The sequence below is a fragment of the Struthio camelus genome, chromosome 4 (genome assembly GCF_040807025.1).
Source record: "Struthio camelus isolate bStrCam1 chromosome 4, bStrCam1.hap1, whole genome shotgun sequence".
In the NCBI taxonomy this organism is placed as follows: Eukaryota; Metazoa; Chordata; class Aves; order Struthioniformes; family Struthionidae; genus Struthio; species Struthio camelus.
The window spans coordinates 6,679,330-6,695,504 of record NC_090945.1 but is presented as its reverse complement, the minus strand read 5'-3'; the positions used below and the strand labels follow the sequence as shown (position 1 = coordinate 6,695,504).

General features: G+C 46.6%; 1 protein-coding gene across 2 annotated transcripts in view; it reads left to right on the top strand.

The window, feature by feature from the left end:
* Positions 1 to 16,175, top strand: part of PPEF2 (protein phosphatase with EF-hand domain 2) — a 28,577-nt gene that overhangs the window by 8,362 nt on the left and 4,040 nt on the right. Inside the window, exons 3-15 of one of the 2 annotated variants that reach the window (XM_009687261.2) lie at positions 3,981 to 4,108; positions 5,272 to 5,329; positions 6,343 to 6,518; positions 7,239 to 7,353; positions 8,818 to 8,864; positions 9,347 to 9,513; positions 9,597 to 9,633; positions 9,728 to 9,877; positions 10,647 to 10,982; positions 12,763 to 12,948; positions 13,640 to 13,782; positions 14,493 to 14,599; positions 15,878 to 16,041. In XM_009687261.2, the coding sequence (XP_009685556.1) occupies positions 3,981 to 4,108; positions 5,272 to 5,329; positions 6,343 to 6,518; positions 7,239 to 7,353; positions 8,818 to 8,864; positions 9,347 to 9,513; positions 9,597 to 9,633; positions 9,728 to 9,877; positions 10,647 to 10,982; positions 12,763 to 12,948; positions 13,640 to 13,782; positions 14,493 to 14,599; positions 15,878 to 16,041 (1,814 nt within the window). Of the gene's footprint in view, positions 1 to 3,980; positions 4,109 to 4,888; positions 4,923 to 5,271; positions 5,330 to 6,342; positions 6,519 to 7,238; positions 7,354 to 8,817; positions 8,865 to 9,346; positions 9,514 to 9,596; positions 9,634 to 9,727; positions 9,878 to 10,646; positions 10,983 to 12,762; positions 12,949 to 13,639; positions 13,783 to 14,492; positions 14,600 to 15,877; positions 16,042 to 16,175 lie in introns of those variants that run through there. The other variant, XM_068941217.1, reaches the window with a different exon arrangement.

Sequence of the window (16,175 nt, the reverse complement as noted above, 5' to 3'; positions counted from 1 at the left end):
CATGCTGAAAATCAGTACTAGGCTTGAGAAAATAACAGCTATTTAGACTAGGGCGAGATTAAAATCAGTCAAAAACAGACTGGAAATGAAGCAGCAAAAAGCAGTTCTGTTGGAACTGACACCAGGTGAAATAATCATTTGCTGACTTATGTGCGTGTTATAACCTCATGTGCTGGCAGTGAGATAGGTGATATCACCCTCACGCTTCTGGTGGACTTCATATTTAAAGAATGTTTTAGGGGTGCAGGACTGGTAAAGCAGGGGCATTAGCAAAGCCAGAATAAAGCTGGTTCTAAAGCAGGTAAGATAGTGTGGCTAAGGAAAGCTGAAAAGCCAAGAAATGTGGTGAGATTTTTTTTTGTTTTAACATGTCAGAGCAATGTCCTTATGTCTGCTCTTAATCTAGGCTTGTTTATGAGTCCTCCAAGATGTGTAATGATTTTCCTTTTTATGAAACCCTCTGTATGATAATAACAGTTCTCTGGGTGCGTGCTCTCGTCTGCTGCGGTACAAAGGGTGCTTATGCGTGAAGGAAGTGTAAAAAAGTGTAAAAAAGTAAATAGACTACTTTCTTTGTTGTTTCCTTCAGTCATCTGCACTGGCAGTACAGCAGTATGGTACAGACTGTTTGCCACTACCTTGAAAGCAAGAACATTAGTTATATTTACAAATTCAGAGAGTGGGGATACTGTTGTGACTCAGCGTTATTCATTTGTAACTTTTGTTTGTTGAAAAACTCCACCTGTTCTTTAAGTAAGTCAGAATTTGTCTACGCCTATAGCACCAGAGAACCAGGGACTTTCCCAGCAAGTTCAGGGCTGTTTTGTGACAGATACTATGCAAGGGCTTGTCCATAACAAACAAAACATAGCGTAGAACTAGTCATGTGTTTGAAAGTATGCATTGGGTCTGACACCTCATCAAAAATTTCTCATGACTGTAAAATCTCTGTGAATTTATGTGATTCTTTCAAAAGCATTTAGATCTGGTGATCTGGAGTTGCTTAGGAGCAGGCCAGACCCTCAGCGGGTATCAGCTGACACAGAGTGAGGCAGCAGGGCTGTGCTGACAGGGCATCAGCTACCACTGCTGGCTGTGGGGCCTGTAACTGTCTTGTAAAGGCTGTGGGACACTGATAGCGCACATGGCGGCATAGTGGAACAGACACGTGGTTGAAGTGTTGCCATTTGCCTGTGTAGATGTGGAAATTAATTAGTTTAAATCTTGTTTAATTAAATCTGAAAATTGGGTAGAACTGGGGCTGCTTATGTCAGGTTAAAGTTTACCAAAAATGCTCCTTAGCCTTTTTTTCACTGATTAAAACTTAAAATAATTCAGAACAGTAGATCTTAGAATAGGCTTTCCAGTTTGCTTAAGTTGTTGTTAAAATCATCCTCTAGCTATCTGCCTGTATTTCTGCAGTGCCCTTCTTAGGGAATCCTACTGTGCTGGCACTTTGCCATGCAAAACACCTGAAAGGATCATCCTGGGATGCCCACTTTTAGGCAATTGATTTGGTTATCGGTTATTTTAGAAAAGGAAGGCAATATTTATTCACAGCTGATTTGTGGTTTTTGAACTATATTACTAGCATGAACAGGCATATTGTAGTGAAAGTGCTGCCACTTGGCATGCTTTCAGTGGCTTATACAATGATATATGATTCAGTTTACTGCTTGGATCCTGGATAAATCTGTTTCTCTTCCTTTTTATTATTTTTTTTTTCTAAACTAGTACAAACACTGCCAGATGCAACTCACCCAGGTAAGCTGGTAAATTAGAATACCTGGCTTTTCCAGTTGCCCATTCAGTTTGTGTAAAAGTAGCATAAGAAAATAATGGCTTGTCCATCAGAAGCTTGAAATGACGTGGATGGTGATATATACGTACTCACTGCACTTGATAATTAATCTTTCATGGATTTAATGTTTCAGAGTTTCCACTGGTATATGTGGGGGTATAACTATAAACTTCCACTTGAGATTCAGTTGAAGAACATGGGACTCCTGCTGCCGTAATTGGACATTGTGTTGATTATTAAGGGATGCAACGTGTTTAGAAGCTGTTTTAGGGACTGATTACCACTGTGATTTTGGTCATGTCTCAGCCAAATTGCTATACAAGAAGTAAGGCAGCTAGCGTTGGGTCTGTTACACTGTAGGCTTGAGGAGGCAACATCAGAAGTGGCAAACTGCAGAAAGAAAAATCAGCCTTTTTCATTTTTTCATGGCTCAGCAGATCAGAAAGCATGCTTGCACGAAGCTACAAGGCTCAGGCCAAGGATAACATAAGTTATTTATACTGTTCTTAAATTAAGACGGAGTCTTACCTTCTTACCTGAGACTTTAGTGGGGCTCAGTTCCCCATCTGCAAAACAGCAATTTTTAGTGTGTGAGCTCTTGGGACCACCAGCTGCCTCTAACTAGATGTAGGTAAAACAGCTGCAGCTCTCAATGGTGTTACGGTAACCTAATTTAGAAGGATTATTAGGTTCAATGCATAAGCCACCCAGACATCTCTTTTAGGTAAAGGTCAAGTATTGTTTCCTGCTGATGTATGTGGGGAGTGGTTTATGTTATGTAATACAAGCTAATTGAATTAAAGTGATCTCTTTGTCTCCTGCCAGCACTTAGCAGCTTTCAGTGGGTATTTTTTCCTTCTTTTTTATCAAGCTTTTCCACCCCACATACCCTACTGCTCTTCCTGCTTTTGTGAACGCCGCAGTGATCTCTCTCGAACCAGATGCCGGTCTCTACCAAGGCAATACAAGCTTCTGCAGTGGGGCTAACTGTAACTCTGTACTGTGTGTTTGATTTTGGGGCCAGCCTATAGATAGAGCAGTCGTTCCTCCCTCAGTTGACGTGACCCAGAGCAGCATTGTTAGAAAATGTTTTAAACTTAAGACTCTGGAGTAGGGCTCCAGAAATGAACAGAAAGGGACACAAAGCATAAGGAAAAGAAAGCTGTCGAGTAGCCGAGCTGGTTGGCAAGGTGGTCTAAAGCAATTAGGCAGTTCAAACTGGGTCGAGACCAGCTAAGGAGGATGGAAGAGTTTATAGAGGTACATACAGTTCTGTAGCAGAATATGAAAAAGGAGAAGGTAAACTGCACCAGTGCGCTTTGCTTTAAATATGCACACGTGCCATCTGAAATAATCTTCTAATGAAAACCCCTAGAACTGGGGAAACGCAGAGGAATGGTTAGGTTTTTAACACCAGGGCAAGCAGCCATCATTTGGAGGGAAGGATCTGGTACAGTGCTGGCTGTGGATTGAACAGGGACCTGGCAATTCCCAGTGCTTCGTTCCTTCTGCATCACTGAGTAGCCAAAGATCCATTTCCCTCTTTTCAATGAGTGTGTTTATTTTGTCTTTATTTTACTCCAAGACAGTGTGATGTTAACGTTTATGCCAGGACAGATCCCTCCTGAAGTTCGTCCAGAACTGTGGTCACTCAAGTCCTGTGTGCGTTTGGCTTAAAGGAAGTGAGACAAAACCTACGTTTTTAAGGCTCTGGAAGGAAGCTCAGTGTCTTATTTTCACCTGACTCCTTGCGTGGCTTCAGTCAAATCTCTTGTTTCCTGAAACCCCAGTACCTAGCCTGTAAGGTGGACGTGATAATGATAAGGGTAGAGAGAAAGTGATGAAATTATCTATTAACAATAAATAATGTGGTTGGACCTGTAGGCACTAAAAAGTTGTTGTGAGGTAACACTGGTGCTGAGGAGTTGGCAGTGATGGTTAGAAGCACTTTGGAGGTCTCTGGTCTGGCAAGGTCAGCTTGCCTCTTAGAGTGTGGTAAAGAGAAGTGGGTGTTCTGATATCCTCAATATTTAGGTTTCAGAACACCTTTCCTGAAAGCTTGCTCCCAAAAGGGAAAGGTCCCTCTTTAATTTTCAGGGTCAGGAAAGGGACAGTGGGGAGTACCTCAGTTGGTGCAGCAATGGCAGCTCAGCAGGTTGTTTGTGTTTTTGTGTCCTAGCTTTCAAGGCAGCCGTCTTGATCCAAAGGTGGTATCGGCGCTACGTTGCTCGGCTGGAAATGCGCCGGCGGTGCACCTGGAGAATATTTCAATCCATTGAGTACGCCTGTGAGCAGGATCAGATCAAGGTAAGGTGCCAGAAGAAAGAGTACGTGGGAAAAACTTCCTCTCTGTGCAGTTTCCATAGTGGCTGAGTTTTATGCCCGGCTTTGCGTCTGGAAGCAATTTCTGTGTGCTGAAGCTAGCCAATGCAAACTACTTTCTTAGGCAGAAGCAGGGAGCTTCTTTCTGTCTGGGAGTGCAAGATGCCGGGGTATCTTTTAGGATGCTGTGCAACTTACAGAGCAAAAGAAATTGCCTTCTGTCTGATGGCCTGTATGGACTGCTGCTGTAAAAGGAGCTAAGAGTTAGGACGGATCCCAGTGCCCACCATAGGTGGGTGGGACTAGAGTAATGGAGTAGTCTAGCGAGCAAAGTGCGTCGTGTATTAGGGAAGCTGAGTAATCTCCATGTGTCGAGAATTTCACAACTTTGTTTTAAATTGAGAGAGGGTGAGGGGTATTTTTTGTTTTGTTTTGTTTTTTAATGAGCAGTTCTCCACCTCTTGGAGCCTGTTTTCTGTTGCCTCTGGGAGAGAACATTACCAACCTGCCATTGGTGGCCATTCTGGTAGACAGGGCCAGTTCTTTGGATTCTCAAACAGGAAGGTAGTTTCTGTGCCACTGACTCGCTTGTTTCTGGGTATGAGCTGGTAATCCTGTAAGTGCTTCTGTGGGCCAAGGACTATGTTGTAACTCAAGCCCTGTCTACTTGTTTGCCTCTTGGTTTCCTGTCTGCTTGTGCATGATGAACCCACAAGCCATGAATCAAATAAAGTCACAAAGAGCATTCAATACCGCAACCCTTTTCTGAGAGTCAGAACATGAGATGGAAGCCTAGTTGGTTTGTTTTATTTTAGCTTTGCACAGTATTCTGTTATGTGGTTGCCTTGACAGGGGGCGGGGGTGAGGGGGGAAGACTGATGAGTGTACTCACGTCTATATGGTTGAAGGAAAAGTTGCTTCCATTTTTTTTTTTTTTTTTTTACTTTGTCACAAGAAATACAAGACTAGAATCAGTATAGTCTGATTTGTTGTACATGCCAGAAAACACGGGAAGGGTATAGATAATAGTCAGAGAAAGAAGATCCATGTTAACTTGCCACTCTGCAGAATTTGCAGTGTGTGTGATATTCCAGGGTGTGCTTGTGCGCCCTCTCTCTCACTCTCTCTCTCTCTCTCTCTTCTTGCAGCTTCACAACTTCTTCAGTTACCTCATGGACCACTTCACGCCAAGCAGCAGTAAAGAGCGTAAGCTTCTGCATGCGGTTTGTAGATATGGCACCTGCAGTGCAGCAAGTTGCACCCTGTCTTGATTCCGTTGCTCTCTGCTGGCCCTTCAGGCTGGCTAAGGGGCCCAAGGGGGCCTCCCTAGGTGTTGCTAATGAACAGGGGTGTCAGGAATCAGATAGGGAGTGAATTATCTGGAGACTGTCAGAGTACTTCAGAATACTTGAGAATATCTGCTTTTTTATATTTAGTCTCTCATTCATGATTGTGGTGGGAAAAACGCAGTGGGAACAGATACACTATTTTCCTGAGATATGTTAGCTCTTAACGCTATGAACTTCCTAATGAAGGTCATTCTGAAATCTGATAGAAACATGTGGGTATTAACTATTTACACTGCTGACCTGAACCTGCTGAAGTGCCCGTTCCTTCATTTCAAGCTGCCTCCCTTTTTCTCACTATCACCCAACGTATTTTACAGCTAAGCTCTGCGGAGCAAGGGGCGTTTTTTGTTCAGTGTCCGTACGGAGCATAGCACAACGGTGTCCTGCTCCTTGAGGTGGGCTCTGAGATATCACAGTAGTAAAAAAAATCATGTGTCTTTATACAAATTTTGTGCAACACTGGGAATGTAGGTGCAGGTGTATTAAAAATGGAGTGTGACATAGGAGACAGTTCCTTGTTCTACTGTCTCTTTTTACATGTCATTGTAAATAAAATTGCACTTAACCATGGCAGCCAGCTTCCATCTGGCTCTGCCCAAGTGTTGCAGAAACTACTGTATCTGCCAGCACTGCTTCACATCTGGCACACTGACCTTCGTCTGAATGTAGTCCCTACAGCCTTTTGCCTGCTGCAAATGCTTCTGTCCTGTCAAACTAGGAGCTAGCCGACACTGCTGCTATGGCACATGAGCTCTAGCCTAAGCAAACAGCTTTTCTTTAGCAAATTACTAGAACGGTGTATTGGACTGAATCAACTTTTTCTCATCTCTCTCTCTTTTAAAAAAATAAATAAATAAATCTGCCATCCAGGAGATTTCATCAGTCGCATGTTTGTAAGTGGTGAAAGTTTCAAAGAAGCAGAACTGGAAAAATACTGTGACTATGAATCCATGGAGGTGCCAGACTCCTACACGGGGCCCCATCTCTCCTTCCCACTACTTCCTGACCATGCAACTGCCTTGCTGGAAGCTTTCAAACAGAAACAAGTAAGGATCCCAAAAGCACCCACGCTTTCCCCTTCTCCCTAGTGGGGGACTCATCAGGAGGAGGAGGTGGAGAAATATAGGGTAGGTTCCCTCCAGGCACCTGCACCAAGAACGTCAAGTAGATAATTTTTAGACTGTTACCTTCAGAGGGTGATGGACTCAACATGCTTCTCAGTGATGTACGTGAAGCCTTTTGGCTAGAGTCAGTGAGGGAGGCTCACTTGAAAACAGTGTCTACTAGAATTTGGGCCTTCACTGTGCGTGTGTTGATGGCAAAGGGGAAGCTGACTTCATGTTCCCTCTTTCAAAAGATCTGATAGAAGCTTTGAAGGGGGTATATATTTTCCCTTGCTGCAGAGGAGGACAGGGGTTTTATGAAGCAAATATTATGTGAACGTCTGCAGGGGCATGGGACAGATAATTTGTTGTTAGGCTTCCTAACAAACTAGACGGGCAAAGCAGAACAGAAATGATCTGATAGCTATTCCCCCCACAATGAAGGCTTTTTTTTTTTCTTTCTGAAAATGGGGTTCTGACAAAATTGCAAACTTTTCATAGGTGTGAACCTATATGAACCTGAATTTCATTTTAAAAGGAAAAAAAACACAATAGTCCATGTTGAAACATTCTTTTGCCATTATTTGTTTGTGCAGACAGAGCCATGTGGCTGCTCAGCGGTCACTGATTTCCTGCTCTAATTCCTTTGCTTTCTCCTAGTAGCAGCTTCACGCTCGCTATGTCTTAAACCTTCTGCATGAGACCAGGAAGCACCTCAAGCAGTTGCCAAACATCAGTCATGTCTCCACCTGCTATAGCGAGGAGGTCACCGTGTGTGGTGAGTCTGGGGGAGTGCACAGTGGGAGGGCACTGTGCAGGCTCTGGGAGGAAACGGTTAGGTGGAAGGGGTTCTGCTGAGGGGTACAAAAGATGTGAAATAGTAGCTTGGGCACAGTGCTGCACTGAACGTGAAACACAAACGCAGTCCATGTGCAAAACTTGATTTGTGCTGAGAGGCAACTGGGGCTGTCTGTAAAATGTGCCGGTTTATGCTAAGGTGCTGTATTCGAGATGCTGCCAGGACTAACCCGAACATTGGAGGGAGTAAGTTTCCGTCACGGCCCTACATCTGCTTGGTCTGGAATGGGATGGTGGTGGTGAGGGGATGGTGGCTTGGCTATTTGCAGCCTGTGTTTGGTCCCTGAGCTTCCATGAGAGGTTTTAGGATATATCGTTAACATACCCTGCCCCTTACATGGTAGTGTTCAGTTTAGCATAGTCCGCTGTAATAGCATTGCTGTCAGAGAGATTATAAAAATGCAAGGAGAGGAGGGGGTATGGATGGGAAGGATAGACCTGCGTCTAAAAAGTACATGTCTCCAAGAGCAATTCAGATAAATCCAACCATAATACCAGATTTATCTTTAGGGGAAGATAAAGAGTGATGGTAATGGCCTGCGGCTCTTAACAATGTTTATATATTACAGCAAAGACTCAAAGAATTTTTCTTTGCTCTGTAACCCTGAACATGGAGTATGTTGGGCTGTTTTTTTCTAAACCACTGGAACTACCCACAGCTGAGGACTGGCCTCAAAACTCAGCTGCTTCCTCCCCTGCTGTGTGCCTGGGATTATTTAGGCAACCAAGTCCTGGGGCTGTTTTGGCTGAGTCTTCATTAGCAGAAGCATATATACATTTGGATCCAGAAAGCTAATACGTCTTTGAATCCTGTCAAGCCCATTTGAAAGAGACAAAGCTTTTCAGCATTGTTTTCCTACTCCTGGATTAACATTTAAACTTTGTTATGTTTCTGCAAAATATGCAGTTTGCCCAGAACTTCTGTGTGTAGGCAGCTTCCAAGAAAGAAACCTCTTTCCAGTATCATGTTAAATGAGGATTTAGTTTGATTATTGACCATTTTCTGCGCAAACCCTTCTCCCATTTAATGATCAAGGTCAAACAGTTTCTTCTGCCATCTTGCCCTGTATTGAACAGGAGAGAGCAGAGGGCTAAGCTTTTAATTGAGAATCTTCAGATGTTGAGGTAGATTTTTTTGTTGTCTTCCCCAGGCTTCAGCTCAAGCCTTTACTTCATGCCCTTTTCCTCAGGGTACATTGCCTCAGTGTAAGGAAACTTGGACCTTGAAGTTCCTAAAGCGTTTCAGTTGTCATTAATTTATAGAGGAGATTCTTCACTGGAAATTACTTTATGGGTGTCTTTTTAAGTTAAAGGTATTTACGTCTATATTAAATACCAATGAGGTGGCTAAACGTATTGTGACTTGTATTTTTGTTCCTGTTAGGAGACTTGCATGGCCAGCTGGATGATTTGTTCCTCATATTTTATAAGGTAGGCACCGTATTTGGTGAGAGGGAGGCTGGGGCCTGACCTTGTGAGGCTTCGCATGGGTCAGGCTAAGACGTATATTGCAGGATTGGGCCCTTGAAGCTTAATTCTCCAGTGCAGTTTGATTGGTTTTAAAGTGCTTCACAAAGCCAAAGTTTATCCCCTTGCTGGCTTTTACAATCTGTTAGAGCCGTTGTCCTGTTAATGCATATTTGATAAGTGCCAACGGACGCTTTGTTGTAAGTGCTAATACCAGGGGCAGCGGTTTTCATTTACCAGCGCACTTGCCACTGGGAGCCTACGGGATAAAAAAACTGGTCAGGATCTATCGTATAGCATAAGCTGGGGCAGGACTGAGAGGGTGTGTAGCTAGAGGGGAAGTATATGTAATGTAGATTGCTGTTGCAATCCAGAACTCCATGTGTTTGGGGCAGTACTGTGGGGAGGCCTCTCTTGTAACATCCACCTTTTTCTTGCTTTCACAGAATGGCCTTCCTTCCCCTTCTAAGTCCTATGTGTTCAATGGGGACTTCGTAGATAGAGGCAAACAGTCCCTCGAGATTCTGATTGTCCTCTTTACCTTCCTTTTGGTCTATCCAAATGAGGTTCATCTCAACCGCGGGAACCATGAGGACCACATGGTCAACTTACGGTATGGGTTAGGTGTGGGACTGATTGCAGTGTCAGGGTGCCACTGCAAAATCTCACTTAACCTCCTTTCTCCTGTTTCATTAGCTACGGCTTCACTAAAGAAGTCATGCAGAAATACAAGGTAGGCGTATATTTGTGTCTCTTCCTCCACCATGTGGGACATGGACTTTGAAGGCTTGGTGCTTCATCTTTTCCTTTCTGCCCTGTCCTCCTAGGTGCATGGAAAGAAAATCTTGAAGATGATACAGAATGTCTTCTGCTGGCTACCCTTGGCCACCCTCATTGATCAGAAAGTCCTGATTATACACGGGGGCATCTCTGATACCACTGACTTGGACATGCTTGAGAAAATTCAGAGGCACAAAGTAGGTTATTAGCCAAAGTGTGTTTGGATACAGGTTTGGAGTGGATCGCTTTGATTTAATGGCGTGTATGCAGAAGGTGTAAAGGGAAGAAGCATTCTTTTGTCTTCTGGAAGACGTGAGGATCCTAGCTAGGGCAGTGGTGGATTATGGCTTGGGCAAATGGATATGCTGGTACTGACTGTGAAAACAACAGTGAAGACGGGACTTTGCTCCGTAGTCCCTTAGTCTGGCTCCTTCCCTGGATTTCCAGAGGGATTGTGACAACTATAACTTGTCTCTGCCTCATTTCCCAGTTGAGAAAAGCTACTTTCCTTGGGATAAGAGTCTCGCTGTTCTTAAGAGTCTCGCTGTTCTTAGAGCAGCTGTGGAATTTCTGTGTGTGCTCAAGTCCTCCTAAAGTTTTCTTATCAGCTAAACCTTTCTGCGTTCACTTCTGGAATGATGATCGTTAATCTTTCCCTTGTTCTGTCGCCTAGTTCCCATTGCAGACTAAATCCATGTGATCTACCTTTTGTGAAATATCTGAGCAGCCTAAAATCAATGAAGAAAAGATGGTCTGTGGTCAGGAGGGAGTTCTAAAACAAGAATGGTACATCTGAGAGGGCTGCTCTAGTAACCTTGCACAACTAATCAGCATTTGAAGGCGGGGAGGGGAACTGAGGCTCAGGGGCCTGGCTGACTTGACAGATACCCATGGAAGATCTTAGACTTCGAGTTCTAGGTTTCGAAGCTGTGTGACCAGCTCTCTTTTCTCTCTTACCTCTTTCAGTTTATTTCTGTATTGCGAGGGAAGAAAAGAAAGGAGTCGAATAGAAATGTGGAAATACAGGAAATAAACGGGGAAAGCAAAGCAGATGCCTCCCCAGCAGGGCATGACGCAGCGACCAGTCCATCCTCGCAGCCTCGGCCAGCCCAGGCTCCCAGCATGGCCAACAGGCTGGAGTTCTCCAAGTGGGTCCGGCAGACGGTGCAGGAACAAATTGAGCGGTGCCGCCGGCTGGTGGACATCAGCGAGTCAGAGGAGGAGGAGCTCACCTACTCCAGCTTCGTCTCCATGGCTGACTTGGATGCCCCGTGCTGGACTCGCCAGGAGGAGTGGAAGCAGGTGAGTGGTATAAGCAGGGCCCTGGGCTCAGTGAGCTGCGGGTGCCTCCTGCAGCCTTGTTCTCTCTGTCTTACCAGGAATCTCGGTATAAAATATGTTAATAGCCCTCTATGCAAAGGGGTTTTTCCTGCCCTGTAAAATAGACTTAAGGAGCAACTCGATGCTGGGTGCCAACGGGATGGCTAATGGGATTTGTATTATTTTGTGCCTCCCGCTCTGCTCTCCCAGACAGCCTGGCGTTGGTCATTCAATGGTGAATGGTCAGGAAGGAGCTGTGTTGCGTGAGCGTGTGATCTCTGCTCCGCGGAGATGTTTTGTTAGATATTTGCGCTACATCTTGCTCATCCTCTGGTGCAGTTCCCTGCAACTGAAGAGCTGGGCCCATGAGTCATATAGGAGAACAAGGAAGCCTCAGCCTGTCTGGGCACCCCTACGAGCCAGCACAGGCGAAGCTGAACTGGGTCGCCCATGCTGGTGCCAGTGCAGGTTACAATGTTGAGCAGTAGGTGTTCACTCTTTCATATCAGCTCCTCCTTCATATCAGCTCCTCCTTGGCTACAGCAGTTGGTTCGTAGTGTGAGAGCTGTTATCTGGCCCTCATGGATTCCCTCAAGCCAAGGGGAGCGACTGTGCTTTGGGAGCGGTTTAAGGAGCCAGGTCCCCTGGGCTGTGTGCAGGCAGCAGAGCAGGGCTTGATATACAACAGTTAACTGGGCACTGTGCTCTTGCCTGTCGCCCTGACTCTTCCTGTGGTGAGCACGGCTTAGGCAGCGTGGCCAGGCCCTGCCTGGCGGGTCCTGTGGCAGTGGTGAGCTCTGACCGTGTGCAAGACTGGTGCTAGCTCCTGTTCTGCTGGCACGTTGTTCCTTCCCTCGCAAGTCAGCCTCTTCACCAGGCTTTGTGCTTTCTGAGCTCAGGGCTTTGTCCCAAAACCTGCTGCTCAGGCGTAAAGTGGGGTTACAGGTCTTCTTGGCTCTCAGTAACAGAGAGAAATATTAAGCAAGACTGACTGTATAGCCCAGCGGTTATGTCGCTTGCTGAGTACAAGGAGTCCTGATCTTGAGAACTTCAGAGCAGAGTGAGTTTGCATTTTTAGCCAATTCCTACAAGCAAGTTGCTAGGGAAGGCAGGGCCTGGGAACTTAGCTTCCTGTTTTTCTTAGACTAGTTTGTTTGTAAACCTCTTCTGTGCGCTGTGAAACAGTCGTTCCCTACCTCACGTTACATATGACATCCTGACGCATTGCACACCTTATCGGTGTAAAGCTGCATATTGAGGTCAGGGTTAAAGAGATTATACTTTAATCCAAATAGGGGTTACTGAGTCAGCACTTCTGTCTCTGGAGGCTGCTGAATGTCCTGGCCAGAGAGCAAAGCAGTTTAATGGTGAGCGCGCTCCTGGCCCTGGGATCTGCCAGGGGTTCTTGCTCTGGGTCCTGTGTTTTGGGCTGGAGGAGGACAGGAAAGGCTCTTTGAAATCTAGAGGGAGCAAAGGGAAAGCTCGTTTCAGGCCTGATTTATGGCCCCACCCTCTCTCCCCACGGATGCTCTGGGTGTGCCTGTAGCTCCAGGCCAACAGTAATGTCACCTCAGTGAGGGCTCAAGTCTGTGACAGCCCTGCACAGCAGTGTGGGAGACTCTGATGTGGATGTGGGAGGCATCTCTGTTTCCCCGAGGTCCAGTGCTGTATTTGCTTGGTACACGTTGATGGGTGATGGCTGCTCCTGTGCTGCACAGTGATGTGCTACGCATTTGGCAGTGGACCTTTCTGATCCTTTCAGATTTTGGACATTCTCTGGAGTGACCCCATGCCTCAGGAGGGCTGCAGAGAAAATACAGTGCGAGGTGGTGGCTGCTACTTTGGGCCTGACGTGACAGAGAAGATCCTCGAGAAGTACAGCTTGCAGTTCCTTATCCGCTCCCACGAGTGCAAGCAAGAGGGCTACGAGTTTTGTCACAACCGGAAGGTCGGTGAGGGGGACAGCGTTAAGGAAACCCCATTCTGCCAGGATGGGGTTTCCGAGGTGGTGGTTCTTAGCTCTGTGTTTTTCCAGTGGGGTTCTGTTAAGTACATACAACGTCCTTGAACAGCCTTATTGGGAGTTACTGAAACGCGCTCCCAGCTGAGCTCTTAGGTCAGGGCAGTTTGAAGCCCCCCATACTGTCAGGGGCATCTGTTGTGCGGGCAAGGCACGTTTCTGTGCGCTGTAGCTGTGAAAAGATCTGAACCGATTTGCACCATTGCCTCCTCTTAAAGCAGCCGTCCCTGAAGATGAACTATAAAAGGGTGTTATTAAGCTGACACAGCAAAGTTTTGCCTTAGAAGATTCAGAGTAGCTTCAGTGACTTCCACAGAGACACCTCTGACTCTACCCACTGCCAAGGAGAGTAGAAGCTTGCTGGGAGAGTACAGTGAAATAGCAGACGCCCAGCGTGGGGCCAGATCTGCACAAGGTCAGTGCTTGCCCGCAAGGAGCTCGCACCTCTAAGGCTTGCAGCCCAGCTGCTACCTAGCTCTTCCTTTTCACCATAAAACACGTTGCTTTCACAGTCTCTTGACTGCAGATGGCATTGACTGTATTGTTTTCACTGGTATGTATATATGTATATAGGATGTATATACTGACTGTAAATGCCTGTCCTTTTTTCTGGGGTTAGGTTTTGACCATTTTTTCAGCCTCCAACTATTATGAGATTGGCAGCAACAGGGGAGCCTATGTGAAGCTGGGGCCGGACCTGGTTCCCCATTTTGTTCAGTACCAAGCGAGCAAGACAGCCCATACTCTCACCATGACCCAAAGGCAAGGCTTTGCAGTTTTTGACTCAGCTCAGCTTTTGACTGCTGACGAATTCAAGTCAAATTCCAAAAGGGAAGACTTTGGGAGCTTTGAGAAAGTTTGGCTCCAGAGCTGAACTTTCACAGCTTGATTTACTAAAGATTGTTTCTTAGGGGTATGTAGTAGTCCTACAGGAGCATTCAAGCCTTGTAGAAATTTCTGAGGGAGGTTCAGGGGGTGGGGAGGGAGTGTTGCAAGATCAGAAGAGGATTGTTTGTTAGACTGTTGTTTTCCAACTTCTCTTTTCAATGTAGAGTTTTAACTTTTGATCCTTTTGAAGTTCCTTTCCACTTCATCACTTCACAAGTTGCATAGCTATTAAAAGCCTCTGCAACTGGTATTGTAGAAGTGAAACAAATACGGGTAAACACCAACTGCGGAAGTTAGCTGGGATGCGGTGTTCCTCCCTGAGCCTGGCCTGATTGCTAGCAACTTGTATGGGCAAGGGTGAGGGGTTCTGCGCTGTGCCAGGGATCGACTGCATTGACTGCAGGGAATTCCGCTCCAAGCACGCGGCGACTTGTTGCGGGCAGTGCGATGCAGCGTAGCTGCGCAGGGCCGTTGTGTGAGGGTCTGGGCAATCCAGGGACAAGTCGGAGGAATGGGAAGGTGCGGTGACTCTTGCAGTTTGTGGTGAGCCCTTACGTGCTTCTCTATCTTTCTGCATCCTCCAGAATCAGCAGAGTAGAGGAGTCAGCTTTTCGAGCCTTGCGGGAAAAGCTCTTTGCTCACACATCAGCCCTCATCAGTGCATTCAAGGCCTATGATAAGGATGGTACAGGTAAATCTGAGCCAAGACACGCTCAAGTCAATTCCCTGATGGCACAGGGTTGGAGAGGGTAAGTCAGGTGCGCGGCTGCTTGAGAGGCTCCTCACGGGACTGTCAGCTGCTCTGTCACGAGGAGGCTGCCTCGGATCCAGTCAAAGCCTTGGTCCTGTTTGCCGCTGTTCAGCGTCTCTGTTAGGAACCTATTAACGCCTCAGAGTGGCATTATAATGAGGAAGGTGTCAGGAGGAAAAGCAAGAGGCAATTAGCTTAATTTGCATCATTTTAGACTCAAGAAAAGGAAAGCCTTTGGAACAGGACTACTGAGGAAGTGCTGGAGAAGGTGGCCTGGCACATGTCAGTCGCATCTCTCTCGGGGAACTGCGTGGTCTCTTCGAGTCCGTTCAGCCACGGAGTCTAAAACCAGTAGCAAGCGGAAAGTGAAGGAGCCGATGCCCTCAGCAGAAGCTGCCTCTGTCAGAGCCTTAAGGAGGGAGCTGTGAGCTTGTAGCTCTGGGCTGCTTCTCCACCAGCCAGGAGTGCTCTGCTGGTGCAGTGACCTAGACGTGCTACTGAAGAGATCTGCCCGTGAGGGGGAAACAGACACTGAGCAGAACTGTGTTCTTGTGCGTATCCCTTCCCTGGCAGCGAAATAGGTTGCAAATTTAGATTTAGCAGGTATAGCAGCTGTTAAAATAGCAGCTTTTCCAAGTGCTGGGTCACTGAGAAACTACTAGCCCAGCTGTGAAGGCCACAATCTGCAGGGCACAGGCTTGCAATGAAAAACCCAGTTAGTTAGCATCTTCCCGCTCTGCCTTGTTTGGAGGTTTGCGACCCCACTGCCCTGATTTAGGCAACGAAGACCTTGCTGAGGTCGAGGGGAGCAGCAAGTGCTTATGCCCTGCAGTGAGGGCTGCGGGCTGATGTCCTCTCTGTGGCTGTGTAGGGCTTTTTCCTCTGCCAAAGCACTCAGGTGTGCCATGCAGGAATGCAGCGAGACAGCCTGGGAACCAGGCTGTTGCTGCCAGCAGCCTGCTAAACAGGGTGTGTGTTCTATGTATTCACCTTTTTACTTTGGTGAATAGGGTGTTAAATGTATCTATCTGCTGTGTTGCCGTCCCATCACCCTACCAGCTAAGCAGGGAGCAGATGCCATAGAGAGTTTTGTTTGTCCCTAAAGGGGACAGTGCTGTGGCAAGTAGTGGCACTGAAAAAGCAACATGCCAGTCATCTTAATGTGCTTTCAGCCTCCCATCCCTCAGAGGTCTCCATGGGTCTCTCTGCTCCTTGCAGGAAGGATCACGCTGAGCAACTGGGCGACGGCAGTGGAATCCGTCTTGCGTCTGGGATTGCCATGGCGAATGCTGCGACCGCAGCTGGTGCGCAGCACGGCCGATGGCATGCTGGAGTACAAATCCTGGCTCGAGGACTTGGCCATGGAGCAGCGGAGCCGAGAGGTAAGGGGTGGCACGCTCACCCTCTTCTGTCAGAGCAGCTCACAAGATTCCCAGGGTGGGGGACCAAGTGTGGCAGGAAAGTTTAGAAGAACAGATGGTTCCTGTATGAGCCAAAAACATACTGGAATCAGTGG